Source organism: Penicillium roqueforti (genome assembly GCF_015533775.1).
Source record: "Penicillium roqueforti strain LCP96 04111 chromosome Unknown scaffold_02, whole genome shotgun sequence".
Taxonomy (NCBI): domain Eukaryota; kingdom Fungi; phylum Ascomycota; class Eurotiomycetes; order Eurotiales; family Aspergillaceae; genus Penicillium; species Penicillium roqueforti.
In genome coordinates this window covers 243,156-261,818 of record NW_024067566.1, presented here as the reverse complement: position 1 = coordinate 261,818, position 18,663 = coordinate 243,156, and the positions used below count along the sequence as shown (strand labels likewise).

At 50.5% G+C, this 18,663-nt stretch overlaps 9 protein-coding genes across 9 annotated transcripts; 7 read left to right on the top strand and 2 right to left on the bottom strand.

The window, feature by feature from the left end:
* Positions 1–25: 25 nt before the first annotated feature.
* sec13 (GTPase-activating protein SEC13) lies at positions 26–1,300 on the bottom strand (the record flags this gene model as incomplete). The annotated part of the gene is made up of 6 exons (XM_039068926.1): positions 26–350; positions 413–822; positions 893–923; positions 986–1,101; positions 1,182–1,226; positions 1,298–1,300. The coding sequence occupies 6 exons, from the start codon at positions 1,298–1,300 to the stop codon at positions 26–28; spliced, it is 930 nt and encodes a 309-aa protein (XP_038931675.1).
* Positions 1,301–1,619: 319 nt separating this feature from the next.
* Positions 1,620–2,888, top strand: pex20 (the record flags this gene model as incomplete). The annotated part of the gene is made up of 4 exons (XM_039068925.1): positions 1,620–1,733; positions 1,789–2,598; positions 2,703–2,811; positions 2,863–2,888. The coding sequence occupies 4 exons, from the start codon at positions 1,620–1,622 to the stop codon at positions 2,886–2,888; spliced, it is 1,059 nt and encodes a 352-aa protein (XP_038931674.1).
* Positions 2,889–3,455: 567 nt separating this feature from the next.
* LCP9604111_1546 (uncharacterized protein) lies at positions 3,456–6,570 on the top strand (the record flags this gene model as incomplete). Its single annotated transcript, XM_039068924.1, has 4 exons — positions 3,456–4,010; positions 4,072–4,105; positions 5,088–5,371; positions 5,422–6,570. The coding sequence occupies 4 exons, from the start codon at positions 3,456–3,458 to the stop codon at positions 6,568–6,570; spliced, it is 2,022 nt and encodes a 673-aa protein (XP_038931673.1).
* An 807-nt stretch (positions 6,571–7,377) lies between these two features.
* Positions 7,378–9,056, top strand: LCP9604111_1545 (uncharacterized protein; the record flags this gene model as incomplete). The annotated part of the gene is made up of 5 exons (XM_039068923.1): positions 7,378–7,700; positions 7,775–7,885; positions 7,946–8,234; positions 8,288–8,326; positions 8,427–9,056. The coding sequence occupies 5 exons, from the start codon at positions 7,378–7,380 to the stop codon at positions 9,054–9,056; spliced, it is 1,392 nt and encodes a 463-aa protein (XP_038931672.1).
* Positions 9,057–9,484: 428 nt separating this feature from the next.
* Positions 9,485–10,521, top strand: LCP9604111_1544 (uncharacterized protein; the record flags this gene model as incomplete). Its single annotated transcript, XM_039068922.1, has 3 exons — positions 9,485–9,719; positions 9,790–10,065; positions 10,124–10,521. 3 exons carry the CDS (start codon positions 9,485–9,487, stop codon positions 10,519–10,521), a joined length of 909 nt encoding a protein of 302 aa, XP_038931671.1.
* Positions 10,522–11,138: 617 nt separating this feature from the next.
* Positions 11,139–13,598, top strand: LCP9604111_1543 (phosphoketolase family protein; the record flags this gene model as incomplete). The annotated part of the gene is made up of 1 exon (XM_039068921.1): positions 11,139–13,598. One exon carries the CDS (start codon positions 11,139–11,141, stop codon positions 13,596–13,598), a length of 2,460 nt encoding a protein of 819 aa, XP_038931670.1.
* Positions 13,599–13,816: 218 nt separating this feature from the next.
* LCP9604111_1542 (class I SAM-dependent methyltransferase) lies at positions 13,817–14,506 on the top strand (the record flags this gene model as incomplete). Its single annotated transcript, XM_039068920.1, has 1 exon — positions 13,817–14,506. One exon carries the CDS (start codon positions 13,817–13,819, stop codon positions 14,504–14,506), a length of 690 nt encoding a protein of 229 aa, XP_038931669.1.
* Positions 14,507–14,708: 202 nt separating this feature from the next.
* Positions 14,709–15,913, top strand: LCP9604111_1541 (alpha/beta hydrolase; the record flags this gene model as incomplete). Its single annotated transcript, XM_039068919.1, has 3 exons — positions 14,709–15,465; positions 15,654–15,665; positions 15,771–15,913. 3 exons carry the CDS (start codon positions 14,709–14,711, stop codon positions 15,911–15,913), a joined length of 912 nt encoding a protein of 303 aa, XP_038931668.1.
* Positions 15,914–16,067: 154 nt separating this feature from the next.
* LCP9604111_1540 (putative RSC complex subunit Sfh1) lies at positions 16,068–17,989 on the bottom strand (the record flags this gene model as incomplete). The annotated part of the gene is made up of 4 exons (XM_039068918.1): positions 16,068–16,172; positions 16,226–16,310; positions 16,364–17,539; positions 17,643–17,989. The coding sequence occupies 4 exons, from the start codon at positions 17,987–17,989 to the stop codon at positions 16,068–16,070; spliced, it is 1,713 nt and encodes a 570-aa protein (XP_038931667.1).
* Between the last annotated feature and the right edge of the window lie 674 nt (positions 17,990–18,663).

Sequence of the window (18,663 nt, the reverse complement as noted above, 5' to 3'; positions counted from 1 at the left end):
TGACACATAGAAATTAAAACAGCCACTACTCCTCGATATCCTTGACCTTCTCCCACTCCCCCTTGAGGTTCTCCTTCCATAAACTAACCTTGTTATCACCTCCGCTGACGGCAAGGATGTTACCGCTGAGACTCCAGCTAACGCGCCACAGAACAGTGTCGAACTCCAATGTTTGGCTGGACCACTGGCCCGGGTTAGAAGCATCAGAGGTCCAAATGCGAACGGTCTTGTCTTGCGCGGCGGAGGCGATGTAGGACTTGGAGAGGATGCTCGGGGACCAGGCCACATCACGGACCCAGTCAGTGTGTCCCTCGAGGGTTTGAGTGAGGTTGTAAGATTTGGACTCCGCGCTAAAGAACGAGTTAGTTCACGTCACAGCTGTATGCTTGGAAAGTTTTATCAATGGACATACTTATACTCCCAGATTTTGACCAGGTTGTCGCTGCCACCGGTAACAAACCGGCGCTGTTGGCCGGGCCCGGGGTTAGAGCTGATAAGGCTACCAGCAAAGGCCGCGGGGGCCCAGCTGATAGAGTTAACGCCCATTCCGTGAGCATGGAAGGTTTGGTGGGTCCAGTTGTTGTCACGGAACTCGAGCACGCTGACATGGCCGTCGGAAGAAGCGCAGGCAAGAAGACATCCACTCTCATGGGGAGCCCAGGAAACCATATTCACCGAGGCCGTGTGGAGGGAGAAATCGAAGACCTTAGTCCATGTGCTACCACCGGAGGGCGAGGTCGCATTCTGGGGCTGTTCCCGCCAGATCAGAACTTTGCCATCGTAGGAAGATGAGGCTAGAATTGTGCCGAATTTGGGGTGGGCCTAAATCGAGAGAATCGCATGGTCAGTCACATTGCGCACTATAATTGCTCATGTTTTGGTGTCAACTCACCCATGCGATACACCACACAGCACCCTCGTGGCTATCAACCACAAATGTTAGAGACAAAAGACCCAGTTGCACACATCTATAGGACTAGCTTACCCCTTCAGTGTATCGACTAGTCGGTGTGTTTCTCCCTCAATCTCAAAGATCTTTATCGTTTTGTCGGATGAACATGTGGCCAACCGGCGGCCGTAATAGTCCAAGCCAGCATCGTGCTATTCAACATACTTAGTTAGCTCACGTACATTGTGTAACCACATAGATCACCAGTTGCAATTCCTATCTTAGCACATACAATCATCTCTTCGTGTCCGGAATTCGAGATCACCTGAGGGGCCGCCTGGAGGTTTGAAGCTGTTAGCGATGGGATTGTGGAACAAGCTCAAAGCAATGTGGCGGAATATTAGTTACCATGTTGAATAAATAAAGCAAACAAGAAGTTAATAGCTGTGAAAGCGCGCGGAGTCGGGGTAGCTCTCTCCCTTTTAGCCAAACAACCTGGCCCTTCCCGTATCTTATCGTGTGCTAGGTCACGTTACCTGGATATATGCACGTGATGAGCCTCGGTCATCGGTAACCCCACGACGCGGTGGCGTGGAGTTTCTTTTGAAGTCCGACACCTTCATTCCTATATTTGCTGCAATCTGTCCTGGAAACTGATTACAGAGAGATTTGAAAACCACAGTCACCATATCACATTTCTTGCTCAGTTGGTCGATCTAAGCAGGTCATTATGGGTGATGCGCTGTGCGGGCCGTCGAACGCCCTTCAGAACTTCCAGAAGCATACCTCTGTTGATCGGACCCTTCAGCAAGACCGGTTGACTTCCCGTCAATCGCCTGCTCAGGTTGGTAGTTCTTTTGGGATTGCATTGTTTCATTCATGCTAAACGCATACTACAGGGTTTCCGATCCCAGAACCCCCAAGAAGGAATACTCGACCCGGAGTTCGCCGCATTCGAAGGCAACTTTGCTGGCCCTGCATTGCCTAACTTACAACATCCGGCCCATTTTGGAGCACCATCACATCATGCTGCAGTACACCATCCAGCTGCACATGGTGCAGCCAACGCCAGTTGGGCATCGGACTTCCAGAACTTGCAAATCTCGGGGCCCGCACACCCTGTAGCGCAACTACAAAGACCAAATATTGCGCCAGCCACGGCGCATGGCGGGTGGCACTCTGAATTCATGACCCAACAACGAGGGCCTATGTCCCAGACACAGCAAACCCCGCAAATGCATGGTGCCTATCAACCAGCTTTTGCACCAAGCTACCAGATGTATGGATCCTCCATGAATCAGATGCAGCCCTCGCAGGTTATGCAGACTGAGCAACACCACATGCAACAGTTTGACGAATCCGCCTTTGAGGCTGCCTTTGATCAGGCCCGGGCAGATATGGAGTTGCAAGGAGTCGATGCTGCTCAACTAGATACTCAGAAGCAGTCGCAGGAGACCAATGAAGTCGGCATTCCTGAGCCAGTTACCCAAGAGCATATTCGACTCGGATCGGATCTCATTCCCAAAAGTGAAAAGCAGGATCCAGAAACACGGAATCGAGATGCCGATGAACTTGCGCGGACAGCAGGGCAACTGCTCGACAGCGTGCGCAACGAAACAAGTGAAAAATTCCAACAAAGCAATTTCATGGCTTTGATGCGCCGGATTCGAGATCGCGAGGTGGAAGTTGAAGGGGATGATTTCCGCGAAGTCAGTACCAACCCGTAACGGTTCGGATGTCGGACGCGACAGAAACACCGGTATAACTCGGGCAATCTACAAGGGCTGTTGTCCTTGCTAATAAGTATTTGCAGACGGTGCAATCACTTCACCCAGGTGGTCGATACTACCCGGGCCAACCTCACCCAGACCACTCTGGCTCCGATATCCCGTCTAGCAGTAAGGAGCCACACAACCTTATCGGTAGGGTTTGATACCCTGCGCCTGTGAAATACCAGCCAATAACCTGACCAGACGTGCCCACTTCCCAGATGGTGTAGCCATCAGCAGAGATTTCCGACCGGCCGAAGAAGGAACATCCGATCATCTGGGATCCAGTTCGTTTGGTTATAGTGACACAAACGCGCTCTACGAAGGACTGCTCCACAGTCAGGGGCTGGTGGACCGCCGCAGCGTCCCGGTTTGCTTTTTTGGAAGACAATTGGAGGCGCATTTTCTACACTAGCGAAACCCTGGTACTGGATGTACATGTACCTTCTTGATTACGGTGGTGCCCATTTTGGCGAAGGTACCAGGTACATAGTTTTTCTTCTATTGATACCCCATGAACAATAGCAGTCACGTGATCTCTATTGAGAACAATAGAAATCCATTCAAGACTCCCAATTAGGCAAGTCAATGGCCCCTGACAGCCTCTGATTGGCTGTCTATTGATTGTTTATTGATTGTACTTTTCCTATTGTTTGCGCCCATTCAAACGGAATGAACAAACGCTTGACCATAAATACTCAGATAACCCGCTGTTGCACTTCTCTTCTTCACTCAGCCATACTTCACTCTAGTCATATCTACAAACACGACTAAAAATTATCATAACTTCATTCACAATGTTGCCTCCATCAGACTCTTTGCGACACCATCTAAGTAAGCTCGCCGAAGTCCGGGCAAATCGCAACACTTCTTCTATATCTACGTCTGCCTCTACGTCCACTCTAGGCACAGCTCCACCCCCGTACACGTTGTCTGTGACCAGACCCAGCGGCACAACTGTCATGAGCGTGGATCAGAACGACATGGACGAGCCATGGGCTTCCCCAATCAATATTTACATTGACAACTCGATCACCATAACTGGTGACGAAAACACCATCATGGTGTCGCCTTCTGGAGTTGATACTCCCACTGATTCAACTCCCCAGGAGGCCCCAACATCCCCCCGTATTAACTCTATGGCGGCTGTCATCATCGCTGCGCTGAGCCGCGCAAATGCCCTGAACGACGATGTGGGCTACCCCCGGCCCATCAACATTCGCGCTCTCTCGGGCATCCGGGTCAACGGCCGAAACAACAGCATTTGCGTCGGGCGCGAGGCTCGCAGGTCTGAGAATGAGACTGACAACGTCGGCGAAGAACGAAGCGGCCGCAAGCGTCGTGCCAGCTCGGTTCGTACTTTACTCCGCAAAAGAATCTTCAAGAGGTTTCATCACTGACTGATCAATACAGGAGCCTTTGGGAGCTCCGCCGACTCAGCGCTCCCGTTCGTCTTGAATATAGGTTATGAGTTGCTTTATGAGAAGCTGAATGTCTCCCGCTTTTTGCTTTCGATAATCTCAGAATGTTGTCACTTTTTGGTTTTGTTCTCTTAGACTTTGCTCACTTTTTACTCCCTTTGCTCAGCGGAGTTTTGCAATTTTTGGTTGGTTTGTTATGAGCTGATATCCTGTCCTTTTATGAATGCGTTGTATACTAGATGGCTGTTATGTAACTTTCCATCTAGTTTGATGCTTCTTCTTACTTTACTACCATGAAAACGGTGATATTTAGATTTGGCATTTAGGGCCGACGCTATGCAATAACCAACTGCCTGTTCTGGGTACTGTACTGAATCGGCCAATCGGTCAAAAATTTTAAATCCTGACCAGCAGTGTCAGATTATTGACGCTACCAGTAACCTGCAAAGGTGCTTGAATGAGGCATCGATTGCATATAATCGAGATATGGAACTACAGCTAAACTTCGTATCGCAACGTCCTTACATTTTCGCAAGATATACGGCTTTGTGTTTAGGGTTGACTTTTGGTTTTATAGCTTTTTCGCAAATCAACGAATCTCGCATTCTGACTATATATTTCGAGGTGTGTTCGTCCTAACACCTGATTTTGAGAGAAACAAAGTAACTAAGCTTACCCCCAGGACTGTCAGGTGCCCGAAGGCTGATGATATTCGCTACTTCGGCAAAACATCTGTCCGTCCCGGGAGGATCGCCCCTTCCCCAGATCTCACCCACGAACTCTGCTTTGTGGGGACACAGCCAAAGTCAATACTAGTCCGGGTAGCACCTTGGTTTGCTCCCAATCATGACGCGCCGCCTTCTCAAGGGAGAAATTACCTATTCTTTCGCCAAGGATCAGGAGAGTGACATACTCCACCATTTGGGCTACTATGGCCAACAAGACCGCTTCTTTTCATATCTCGACGATAGACGCGAGTGGATGAAAGCTACTGTTGCTCACCACTAGGGCTGAGCTCAAGCGATAAGTGCCATGTTTCAGAAGTGAGGTACTGGCTCCGTGGCAGTTTCAATATCTGCATTCCTATCTCTATCCAGAACAGTAGACAGCAACCAAGAAAACGGGTCATACTCCGATTTCCGCTCCCCTACCGTATCGGGGATGACTTTAGGCCCGGGAACGGGGATGAAAAGATCCAATGTGAAGCTGGGACCTATGCATGGCTCCAGCAGAATTGCCCGGATATTCCAATTCCACGGTTATATGGCTTCGCGTTGTCTACAGGTGAAACTGTACGAGACCTACTCCATCTCCAATATATTAATTTAATTGTTGAGAATAGTTCACAGAATTGGACCAACTGCCCTTTCCGGGCCGTTGCTTCCAATCCCTACGCCGCCGGCTACTAAACTGGTTTTGCCTCCCAGTACCTTCGAACTATATCCTCAATCCAAATCAGACGGAAGCGCTTCCTGGTCGCGTTGCTAGTGCTGGATACTTGTTGCTACAATGCATCGAAGAAACCCAAGGGACAATGCTTGCGAATACATGGTCCGAGAAACAACAAGACAGCGAGTTACGGTGTAATTTCCTCCGGGACTTGTCCAGGATCTTTCTGAGCCTCAGCAAAACCCCCCTGCCTCGCATTAGTTCATCCATCATCAACAGGGACGGGTTCCTAACTCTAAGCAACCGTCCTCTCTCGATGGAACTTCAGGACCTCGAGAATGAGAACGTTCCAACCCACATATCCCGTGACTATACATACAACACGGTTGAGTCTTACGTGATGGATATCCTAGGAGCCCATGACAGTCGTCTACGAAACCAACTAAATTCCGTGAATGACATACATGATTGCGTTTATCAGATGTCAGCACTGGCAGCAATGCGAACTCTAATTCCAGTGTTTTTTCGTCGAGATTTGTGTCGTGGGCCTTTTGTTCTCACACTTACAGATCTCCACCAAAGCAACATTTTTGTTGATGACAAGTGGCATATCACTTGTCTGGTCGATCTGGAATGGGCTTGCTCCCTACCTATCGAAATGGTCGCACCTCCTTACTGGTTGACTAATAAAGCTGTGGACATGATCGAAGCCGATGAATTTGATGAAGCTCGCAAGGAAATGATGTCTATCTTGAAGAGTGAGGAGACACAAATGTCTGGCAGTATCCTGTCAAAAGAGGTCGGGAGCACGCCATTACTACTATCAGAGGTTATGGAACAAGCATGGAAAACTGGAACATTCTGGTATTCCCTGGCACTTTCCAGCCCGACCGGCTTGTTCCATCTGTTTTATTCGCATATTCAGCCCTTGTTGTCCAAGCATCGCTCCGATGAAATTGGTGAAACCATGCCCTTTTACTGGGTAAAAGACCTGCCAAGATTCGTGATAGGCAAACTTGCTGATAAGAAGAGGTATGACATTGAGCTTCAGCAGGCTTTCGCTACAAGCATCTCTGGCGATGAACAAAGCACTGCTCAATAATATCAGTATGGGTGCGACTGGGGCTCAACAGCTTACCCACTCCACGATAAGAAAATACTTAATAAAGAGGAATATATCACATATGTGAGGCACTGGGCAAAGAGACCGAGTTGTGTAAAAATAAACAGGGCAAGAATCAGATCTTCTTTGTTCTCCATGGCTCTCTAGCCTCTACACTTTCTCGCCCTGAGACGTGTCTTTTATCGCGCCACAATCTATTTTCAGCTCTCATTCTCATGACTACAGGTCAGCTCAAGTTAGCCAATGTTCTTTCATGATTTTGAAAGTGAGCCGAGTGAAGGATCTGAACTTTGGGTTTGAATCCACAAGTCTTTGTTTGACAAATCCTGCTGCTTTGAATCCTTTAACATCAGGTACAGCGGCAGAAGGTCGCACAGACAGAGCCCAAACAAACAGCAAACAGCATAAGCCCTGTCAATATCAAAGAAATTAGCCAAAATCATATTGGAGAATCGTCCTAGTCAAATCCACTGAGAGTATACTTTGCAACAGCACACCCAATAAGGTGTTTCAAAAGCTATATTGAATGAACAGCACGGAAAAGTGGAATCGACCTATCTCCAAGGGCATGCTCCTGTCTTTGTTCTATCTTGTTTACCACCTTTTAAGTTTTCTTTGACAGCATAGTCAAACCCCCGTCCGGTGCGATGGGCTCGGCGTACACAAAATGGAATACAAATACCCTCAAAATTCTGTCATTCATACTCATCATTCATTTATGTTCAATATTCGACCTGCTAGTTACATAGAGAAAGCACCTTGGTCGTGACTATCTTCTGTTGCAAGATGCCTCCAAGGGCTACTCTCCCCCGGGCCGCAAAACTTGACGGCAAAAGTGCCCCCAAGAGGGTCAATGCAAAACGCAAGAAAAGCTTGAAGGAAGATGAAGGAGCTGCCCCGAAGAAGGCAAAAACAGAAACGGGAATCCCGCAACTCCTAAACGAGGAACTTCTTGCAGCCGATCTCAAGGTTGATTACTCGAAGACCTGGAAGAAGCCTAGACAAGAAATTCCCAAGAAACAGAAATGGCCAATGGTAAAAGATGTCATCACAGAGCTCGAAGACACGCCTAAAGGCTGGAACCCAGAGGAGCCTGATCTGATGCCCGAGTAAGTTCAACCTGCTCTAGCTAGTTGATACTGGCTCACTTCATTTTCATACTTGGTATTGACCTTTTATGCAGCGACTTCAAAGCTCAGATAGAAAGGTGTCGTGAGCGGATCGCAGAGAATATCATGCCTCATGTTTATCGGCATAAAATGAAAGAATTCATTGCAAAGCAGTCGCAACGCGAGTGAGCCATCCTATAACTCCGAATTCCCCAATAGAGACTAATTTACTCCTTCCTACCCAGGAGACTGATGGCTAGAGAGCCAGGTTTGAGTTGGCCCGAGGCACAGCGCGTAGATGATCTCAAATTCACATTGGATCAACTCGCGGGGGAGAACGACGAGTACAAGATGGTCAGTACGGTGAAAGCCATCATTGCAAGGTATCGATCCGGGGAATTGAGTTGGAATCCGGACCTTGTCACCTACTGGTATTCTGGAGTCCAGCTCTGCTTGCCGAGACCTTTCCACTGGGATGAATACCGCTACGTCCATGACAAGTACGAGGGACATGTAGGATTTTGGGTTGAAGGTGTAAGTGTCAGACCCTTGGCTGTGTCGATAGATATACTAAAACAAATACTCAGATTCTCGGGCCTGGGCCTAGCATGAGCAAGGCTTCGATGGTATGCCAACCGGATCCACGTTTGAATGCCACAATGGTAGCTATTCCCTTTCAATTGCCCTGTTGGCCACTTGAGTGATCTCTCTAATCATCCTCTTTAGGTGAGGGTTGCCCTTCGGATCCCGAAGGTTCCAGCGATTGCAGTAAGAGAAGGAGAGAGAAAAAAGGAAAAAGGGGAAAAAGACCCAAAACCATTAAGCAGGCCACCTTTCTTTGATTTCCCATTTATGGATGACACCGGGGCTACACATATGCTCCTATTCGAAGACGACATCAACGTTCTTCGGAATCTGGAAGCAGAAAGTGGACCCGTATACCCCTTGCCCCGATGCATGGGCGTCGGAGTTCTTTATCTCGCAGATGGGAACCGAGTCACCTCGATATTCCGAGAAATAGAAGTCAACATGTGGAGCTACGATGAACGGAAATGGATGTCCCCGGACTGGCAAGCGATATCCGCTTGTGTTCAGAGTGGTCAATCAACGCGTGCCGGCGCTGATCGTCTGTTAGGGTCATGGCTGCGGCACAGGTTCTATACTGGAACTTGTCCGGATCAGTCGTTGCGTCTTTGGGTTTTTGACTATAACCCTGGGATCCCACAGGGCCAGAGGACTCTTCCTACCGCGACACCGGCACAATTGAACGCGCCCTACCCAGTTGCACGTGTTCGTCCGATTGATGACTTTCCTCATCTTGACCCGAATCTGGCGACAGGGCACAGTCTGTTCTAATTTGCGAGATGGGTGGCCTGTCTTTGATTATATGTTGCGCTGCTCTGGATTTTTTGCTTTCTTGAATTTGGACCACTCATATTGAACTGTTTTCAATTGAAATGATCTCTAGCGAGGACTCGAGTCTAGTGTCCAGCCGCAGCCATGTGGAAATGACAATCTTCTCCACTTACGGAGTCCTCCAGGTCAAATCTGCCGCCCAAAAAGTTAATTAAAGACAATCTCCGACAGTGGTACGGAGGACCATACGAATAGGGCAAGTAGACCCTTCTATTCCACCAAAGGCGAATACAGACATAGCTGTCCTTTGATAGGTTGTATATACAAAAGTCGTCGAGTCATCGAATAGCCAATGGTTCCGCGGGGTAGTATTTATTTGCCTCGGTCCCACCATCTTTCCTCACTCACCCAAATCAAAAGCGCACAAGATGTTATCATACGTGTCTAAAGATCGAGCAAAGCCGGTTACTCCTGCTTTAAACACTTCTGCTTTGAACACCGAAACAAGTGACAATGGTGAAGTAAATAGGCTGCACCACATCCCAAGACCCACCGACAAAGAAGACGAACGGGAATGGCTCCTCGCGCAGATGGCGGGCGCGTTTCGCATCTTTGCCAAAATGGGATTCGCAGATGGTAGCAGCGGCCATATCAGTGTGCGAGGTATGCATGCTTGCTTTACGCGATCCTTCGCCTATATTGTACATGTTCTAACACCACTCCGCACACACAGACCCCATCGAACCCCACACGTTCTGGATCAATCCATACGGAGTCCACTTCGGCCTTCTCACGATCTCTGATATGGTGCGGGTCGACGAACAAGGCAATCGGGTCTCGGGCGTAACGAAGATCACTGGCGAATTGCGGCCGGTCAACACGGCTGGGTTTATTATCCATTCCGCAATCCACCAGAGGCGACCGGATATTCATGCCGTGTGTCATATGCACAGTCCCTACGGCCGAGCCTGGAGTACTTTTGGCCGGGGAATTGATATGCTGAATCAGGGTAAGAGGACCTGTGCCACGCACGCCACATTCCTACTGACACTATTTCCCGCTTGAAGATTCCTGCATGTTCTACGACGATCTTTCGGTATATCGAGCTTTTGGGGGCGTTGCTTTCGCCAAGGAAGAGGGGCAACTGATTGCCGATGCCCTGGGCCCTAAGCACAAGAATTTGATCATGCAGAATCATGGATTGCTTACGGCGGGCGGGACGGTTGCCGAAGCGGCGGCCTTTTTTATTGCATTGGAGAGGGCCTGTCAGACTCAGCTCTTGGTGCAGTCAGCCATAGCACCTGGGTCGATTGGTGCAAGCGAAGGAATGCTGAAGGCCTTGGTGGATGATGAAGTTGCGTATTATACTAAACAAAAAACAGGTTCTCCCGAGGCCATGTATATGCAATTTGAGCCGGAGTACGAGTTGATTGTGGAGGAGACCAGAGGCGACTTTTTGGATTGAGTTCTGCTACTTGATTCGAATGTTCTCCAACTGTTGACTTGTCCGTTACTTAATATGAGATGATTCTCGGAGATCGACACTTGATATTCCCCACTCTCGGCCGAATCACATGGTGTCGGGTGCGGGGTAACGGTCTTAAAGGCCTCGGAGGGGCAAAGGCGGTTTCACGGCGAAGGCGACGTCGTACGATCGCGAATGTTCCCGGGGTTTCTCCGGTGATGCATCATGACACTTACACTGTGCATAAATAAGCTATTTTTAGTTACTTTTTCACCGGGCAGGCACCGAACGTAAGCACCCAAGAATTATGAATGCCAGAATAATGCACGTGCACAGGGCAGTGGGTCGGATTGCATGCTTATCTCTGCGTCGTAGCACCATCGAAGCTTGTGCGTTGGATGACAACCACGTCATTGACTCGTTGGCCCATAGGGCTCCCAGTCGGAGGGGGAAACAATTGTCCCGCTTATTAACAGAAAAAAAAAGTCCGCCTTGTCCTGAAATTATTTTCCTCTGTGTTCTTATTCTGTCTTACCTCCAACTCCAGTGTTTACCATTCTTTCTTAACCCCAGGAGCCACCATACACAGGGACTGGTTCCCCGACATACCGTGCAACATGTCTGGTTCAGCAGTGGTACACAGCATGACACCAATCCCGGATGAAATGAGCATCTCCGCCTATGGAGAGGCTCGCTCAACCGTGGAAGGAAAGCCCCTCGATGCTGAGACCATTCGTAAGATGAATGCCTGGTTCCGCGCCAGCATGTACTTGTGTTTGGGCATGCTCTACCTTCGCGACAATCCCCTCCTCGAAGAACCTCTGAAGCTAGAGCATCTCAAAGCTCGACTCTTGGGCCATTGGGGCTCGGATGCCGGGCAGGCTTTCACCTGGATGCACATGAACCGTCTCATCAAGAAATACGACCTCGATGTTCTGTTCGTTTCGGGCCCCGGCCACGGCGCCCCCGCAATTCTGTCGCAGTCTTACCTCGAGGGTGTCTACTCAGAAGTCTACCCGGAGAAAGGTCAGGATAAGCAGGGCATGCAGAAGTTCTTCAAGCAATTCTCTTTCCCCGGAGGCATTGGCAGCCACGCCACCCCCGAGACACCTGGTAGTATCCACGAGGGAGGTGAGCTGGGATATTCACTCTCTCATGCCTTTGGCACGGTTTATGACCACCCCAATCTCATTACTCTGACCATGGTCGGCGACGGCGAGTCCGAGACCGGTCCCCTTGCCACCAGCTGGCACAGCACAAAATTCCTGAACCCTATCAATGACGGAGCTGTCCTGCCTGTTCTCCACCTCAATGGATATAAGATCAATAACCCCACCGTGCTTGCACGAATCAGTCACTCCGAACTGTCCTCCTTGCTCGTTGGCTATGGATGGAAACCATACTTTGTCGAGGGAAGTGACTTCGACAGCATGCACCAAGCGATGGCCGCCACACTCGAGCAATGTGTCACCGAGATCCGGGGATACCAGAAGAAAGCCCGAGACTCCAAGGTTCCCTTCCGCCCCCGCTGGCCCATGATCATCCTGCGCACACCCAAGGGATGGTCTGCTCCACGGGAGGTTGACGGCCACCTCCTCGAGGGATTCTGGCGCGCCCATCAAATCCCGATCACTGATGTGCGCGAAAACCCCGCTCATCTCAAGGTCTTGGAGACATGGATGAGGGGCTACAAGCCAGAAGAACTCTTCGACAAGAACGGCACATTGATTCCGGAACTGAGGGAGCTCGCGCCCACGGGTACCTCCCGCATAAGTGCCAACCCCGTTGGTAACGGAGGTCTTTTGCGCCGCCCGCTGGACATTCCTGATTTCCGAGACTATGGTTTCAACGATATCGTCCCTGGGATAACAACCAAGGGAGGCATGGCCAACATGGCGAAATTCCTTCGTGATATCGTCGCTCGCAACATGCACAACTTCCGACTCTTCGGGCCCGATGAGACGGAGTCTAACAAGCTTGCCGAGGTGTACAAGGCAGGCAAGAAAGTCTGGATGGGAGATTACTTCGAGGAAGATAAGGACGGCGGCAATCTGTCCCCCGATGGCCGCGTGATGGAGATCCTCAGTGAGCACACCTGTGAAGGCTGGCTGGAAGGCTACATTCTTTCTGGGCGCCATGGACTGCTCAACAGCTACGAGCCTTTCATTCACGTCATTGATTCTATGGTGAACCAGCATTGCAAGTGGATCGAGAAGAGCTTGGAAATCGAGTGGCGAGCCCGCGTCTCGTCCCTGAACATCCTCATTACCGCCACTGTCTGGAGACAAGACCACAATGGCTTCAGTCACCAGGACCCCGGATTCCTCGATGTAGTGGCTAACAAGAGCCCCGAGGTGGTCCGCATCTATCTCCCACCCGACGGCAACACTCTCCTGTCCGTGATGGACCACTGTCTCCGCAGTGTCAACTACGTGAATGTGGTTGTCGCCGATAAACAAGAGCACATCCAGTTCCTGAACATGGACGAAGCACTCGCGCACTGCACCAAGGGTCTCGGAATCTGGGACTGGGCCAGCAACGACCAAGGCCAAGACCCGGATGTCGTGATGGCGTCCTGCGGTGATGTTTCAACATACGAAGCCCTCGCCGCGACTGCCCTACTCCGTGAACATCTCCCCCAGCTCAAGGTCCGCTTTGTTAATGTGGTGGATCTCTTCCGCCTGATCTCCCCTGTCAACCATCCCCACGGATTGTCCGACGCGAGATGGAAGTCCATCTTCACCAACGACACGCCCATCATATTCAACTTCCACTCCTACCCCTGGCTCATTCACCGGCTCACCTACAAGCGTGTGGGTCAACATAACCTGCACGTGAGAGGTTACAAGGAGAAGGGCAACATCGACACACCGTTCGAGCTGGCTGTGCGCAATGGAACCGATCGATACAGTCTCGCTATGGCTGCCATTGACTCGGTTCAATCTCTTGGTAACACGGCCGATGGCGTGAGAGAGAAGTTGCTCAATGAGCAGATTGCGGGCAGGTCCGAGGCACTCGATAATGGTATTGATGCTGAACATATTCGCAACTGGAAATGGCCTTTCCCGAGAGAGTAAGGTGTCACAGTTGGGGAGATTCATGTTAATATAAATGACAGCTACCTACTCTAATTTTTTTGGCTAGACTCAATCAGAAGAGAATATCCAATCACCAGTCTCGTAAATTAGCCTTATAGACAGTAAATCACCGAATGAGTCATCTACTTAGAACGCCTAGAGTAGCTGACGCGGTTTTCTTCCTAATCGATTCACCATCCAACACTATAACCACCATAATGCCCGAAACCACCAACCACAAAATCAAATCCGACATCAAAAAAGCCTACAATGAAATCGCCTCAGTCTACCTAACCTGGACAAAACCCTCGCACGAAACCCGCCTCTCCTACCTCGACCTCCTCCTTCAATCCATCCACTCCGCAAAAGAAACCCACCAACTCAACATCCTCGAGCTAGGCTGCGGCGCCGGCGTACCCTGCACCCAGCTGCTATCCTCACACGCCCACATTAGCATAACCGCAAATGACATATCATCGACACAAATCGCCCTGGCCAAAGAGCGACTCTCTCCCTCCGTAAACCTGATCCTAGGCGACATGATGGAGCTGGAATTCAGCGCAGAGCAGTTCGACGCCGTGATGGCCATGTATTCCATTTTCCATCTGCCGCGCATGGAGCAGACTACGATGCTGCGTCGGATATTCGGCTGGTTGAAGCCTGGGGGCCGGCTTCTGGCGAATTTCTCCGAGGCCGCGTTTGAGAGCTCGACTAATGGTTCTTGGTTGGGGGCTACGGAGGGCGCTATGCATTGGAGTGGGTGGGGGAGGGAGGAGGTGAGGAGGGTTCTTGTTGAGATTGGGTTTGGGATTGAGGTTGATGAGGTTACGGTGGATCGGGAAGAGGATAATGGAGGTGGGAAGAGTGTTGGGTTCCATTGGGTATTAGCTAGGAAGGAAAAGTTATAGGAGAGTGCTCTTGAATTGTAGTTTATACTGCAGAAAATGGTCGTCTATAACGTACCCTATGTTGTAGTTAGCTGACCGCTATCGCTAACCGCTATCTAACATCTTGCGGGGGAGCTGAGAACCCCCCCCCCATATCTGACATCACCGAAATCCGATTGGAATCCCAACTCACCAAAAACACATATCCAAACAGCTCGCAAGCATGGAATTCCCCAAATCCCACATCCACCCACCCCAAACCACACACACACACACCGTGATCCTCCTACACGGCCGCGGCAGCGACGGCGGCGAGTTCGCCTCAGAGCTCTTCTCATCCGAAACCTCCAACGGCAAGAACCTGCCGTCCAACCTCCCCTCCTACCGCTGGGTGTTCCCAACATCCCGCAACCGATGGAGCACAGCCTTTAAAGAAGAGATGTGCGCGTGGTTTGACGCATACTCACTCGACAACATATACGAGCACCAGGAGCTACAGAAGGCCGGACTCCGCGAGTCCATCGCCAACATCCTCTCTATCATCGACGACGAGGCGCGCCTGCTAGATGGGAAATACGGTAATATCTATCTCGGCGGGATGAGCCAGGGCATGGCGACGGCGTTGTGGGCGTTCCTGGCTGCGTCGGCGACGGGCCGCTTTCAGGGCCCGCTGGGTGGGCTGCTGGGCTTTTGTGGGTGGTTGCCGTTTGCGCAGCAGCTTGAGTGGTTGTTGTCTGAGCCGGAGCTTGGGCCTGGGAGTGCGCAGACGCGGAGTTTGATTTCGGGGTTCTATTTTGAGCAGATTGCTGGTGCTGGGGAGGTGGTGCCTGAGGGTAAGGTTGGTGGTGGTGCGGTTTTGGAGACGCCTGTGTTTTTGAGTCATGGGGCTGATGATCCGTGGGTATCTGTTGAGCTTGGGCGGCAGGCTTGTCAGGTTCTGAGGAAGATTGTGGGACGTGTTGACTGGGAGGAGTTTACGGGTGCGGAGGGGGATGGGCATTGGGTTAAGGCGCCTGAGGGCTTTGATCATATTCTGAAGTTCCTTGAGGGTTGATTTGTTGAGTCAGTGCCAGACTGGTTTAGGCTCGTCGTGAAGGATGACCTTGTCGAGTATAATTAAGACAGGGATGTTTCACTTCATTTCAGAATATCCATAAATCAATAAAAGGATGTGAGGGAGGTAAGTCTACAAGACCATTTGCAAATGTTTTAATGTCGTCAATATCAAAGATCGGTTGTACTTCAAAGTGGATCATTGGCTAATCTGATTGCATTTCTACTCTAGTTCCTAGCTCTTTGCCTTCTAGCCATCCATCGAAAACATGTGCTGGAGGCAAGACAGAAAGACGTCGACTGAGAGAAACATGTGGATTCACAATGACAGTAACGCCCCCGAATTTTGCGGATGGAAATCGATCTGCAACATAACAAGGCGATGCGCCGTAACGCCGGATCGATTGAAAGTGCACCAATAGCGGATTAAATGTTGAAAGAACACGGAGAAAGGAGAAATGGTGGCGTGAGGAAGGTCATTGAAGCTTAGGAAAGTACATTAAGGCGATGCAAGGAAAATGGCGTTGATTTAGCCATATCGACCGATGGGCACGTCGTGACGATGAAGATCCTTGGACCATTCCGGTACAACCTTATCACGCTCATAGAGCAGGCCACAGTTGTGGCAGAGTGTCTACAGAGGATGGTTAGAGACTGTTTGCAAGACATTCTAAAGTAAAGACTTACCCGTGGGCCATCTGGACCATCACGCACAGCCCAAACTGCTGTGCCCCACACCGCGCAGTTCTTGCATCTCCAGCTTTGACGTTCCCTAAGCAGAATCATTAGTGAATATTCCAACAATATGTATCTGGCAGCACATACCACTCGGAGAGCGTGCCGCCACCGCCACCGTATCCTGCCCCTGATCCAGTATCAGGAGTTCCCCGGCCTCCAGGAGTGCCACTTCTGCCTGAAGGGCTCAAGCTGCGGAATCGGCGCTTGCGCTTGTTTCTTTCTCCACGTCCCAGCGGAGTCTCGCTATCCACCTCGAAGTAATTGCCACTGGCCTGTCGTGAGATCTCAGGTGTGATGCCCGTGGTTGAAGAGAACCTGGCTGTTTCTCGGCGCAGACGTCGGATCTGACGCTCACGGTCACCCTCTCTCCGTTCGATTTCCTCCTTGGACAGAGTCTCAACTTGAGGCTGCCACTCATCACAAATGGTTTCAGGGTCGTACCGCCAGCCAGCCTCCACGCCGTTGGCTGCCAAATTGTCAATGTCATTGCCGTAGCCGCTAACAAGAGCACCGCTTTCGCAGACTTCTTTTTTGAACTTCAAGACTGCTTCGTAGATGGCATGTGCAATTGCACTAACCCATTCACCACCAAGGCTGAGATCAGCGCAAGTGATGCGTGCAAACTCTTCAGCCATGCCAGGTGGGTGTAGCAGAGACCACTCGAATTTGTCTGTGTACAGCTTGTTTTGCAGGTTGATATTGAGGGTGATCAAGCACCGATATGCGTCATCTGGGTTCAAAAGGCTGTCATTCACCAGCGGTTCCTTCGTCACAGTTACAGTGGTCGTCACATTGGGCCGGCTATCAGGTGTCGCAACGGCAGCAGCTGGTGTCGTTGGTGTCTCTCTTGACGGCTCTGTATGTGGCAGAACGCTGGGCACTGTGCCTGCGTCTGTGCTCTGAAAAAGTGGGTGAAGAGCAACACCAGCGTATTCCTCCAGCTGCTGTCGGATCTGGTTGCTGATGGTCATAGTCGTAGCCTGGGGATTTGGGAGATCGAGATCGCGGACGAATCCAATAGCAAATTCCTCCGGCGTTGAGAGTGATTCATGGAGGTTCCACAAGAAAGTATCCTTAATGCGGAACGGGGGTAATGGTTCAGGTCTGCGATAGGCAGGAAGAGCGTGGGTGACGTTAGGGTCCACGACTGCGCGTGGGAAGGGGAATGGTTCGAGGGGTTGATGAGCGGGGACTTCGACATCAATTCGGATGGGAACGAGCGTCAAGGGGAGTTGCGCTTGAATCTGCAGTTGATCGGCACACCTAGAATCACCACGCTGTATGTTAGCCAGATCCAAGGATAGACAGGGAAGACAGAGGCCACTGTCGTTAATGGCCACGTCAGCCCTGGCAATAGGGAACATACGCTGGTCGCAACATTCTCTTGATCATCCACTCGCGAAAGAGGCCTTGCACCTCCACGGGCGCATGCACTTCTTTGCCCAGCTTCTCCGAGTAGGGCACCGACTTGTCAGTGGCGGATTCTTCGCGCCGAAGACTTCGCAGTCCCGTCGGGCGCCGGGGCCCATCAGTCTCATCGAAATCCTCGTCATCGAAGCCGTCTTCAGCATAATTGATGGCTGTAGTTCCACGCTTCGTGGTGCGCGGAGTCGGGCCGGTTTGAGACGGAGGATTGACAGGTGTGAGCAACGCGTTTCCATAATGGCGCATGCGCGGAGGGTAGGAACTGATATAGCCCCGAAGAGGAGACATGTTGGCGATTCAATTGCACAAGAACATGCCTCTTCGAGGGTATGTGCGAGAAAAGAACTAGCTTGCGATTGTTTTGATCGGCTCGATGTTCGAAGGGCTGATCACTGCAGTGAGGCACAATTGGGAATGGCCCAAGCGCAAGAAAGTTAACAACAAGTACTTGTATGATTCCACGGCATATAGTAACGTGGTAGAAAAAAGTTAAGATCGCGTCAAAGGTATCCAGAAAGAATACAGCTGGAGAATGGCTCTGGGATCGATATTCTGCGCGACTTTGCCAAATTCGACGCTAGTCCTGTTCCAGGTAGAGCATCACGTGCTATGCCTCACACCGAACCATTGTAGTTCTATACATCAAAGTTTGTAAATGGTCTCCCTTGGTCACTGAATATAAAAAGCATGGTGTTACAAAAAGGTATAGCATAGCTTACCCGTCACTTCATCTGCTTCATTCGAGCATGTCCGTGAAATGCGTCTGTAACAAGAGGACATCCGCGAGAGAAGGACGTCTGTGAGAAGAGGACCTTTCTGAAAAATGGTTCCCCAAAGTCCACCATCACTGCCTCGGTATTTCTTGCATGATCGTGGGGATTCAGTTTCATCATGAAACATCAGCGACAGCTGATCACGATACCAGGGCATTCTTAGTTGGTTCGAGTGCATTCCTGGCAGAC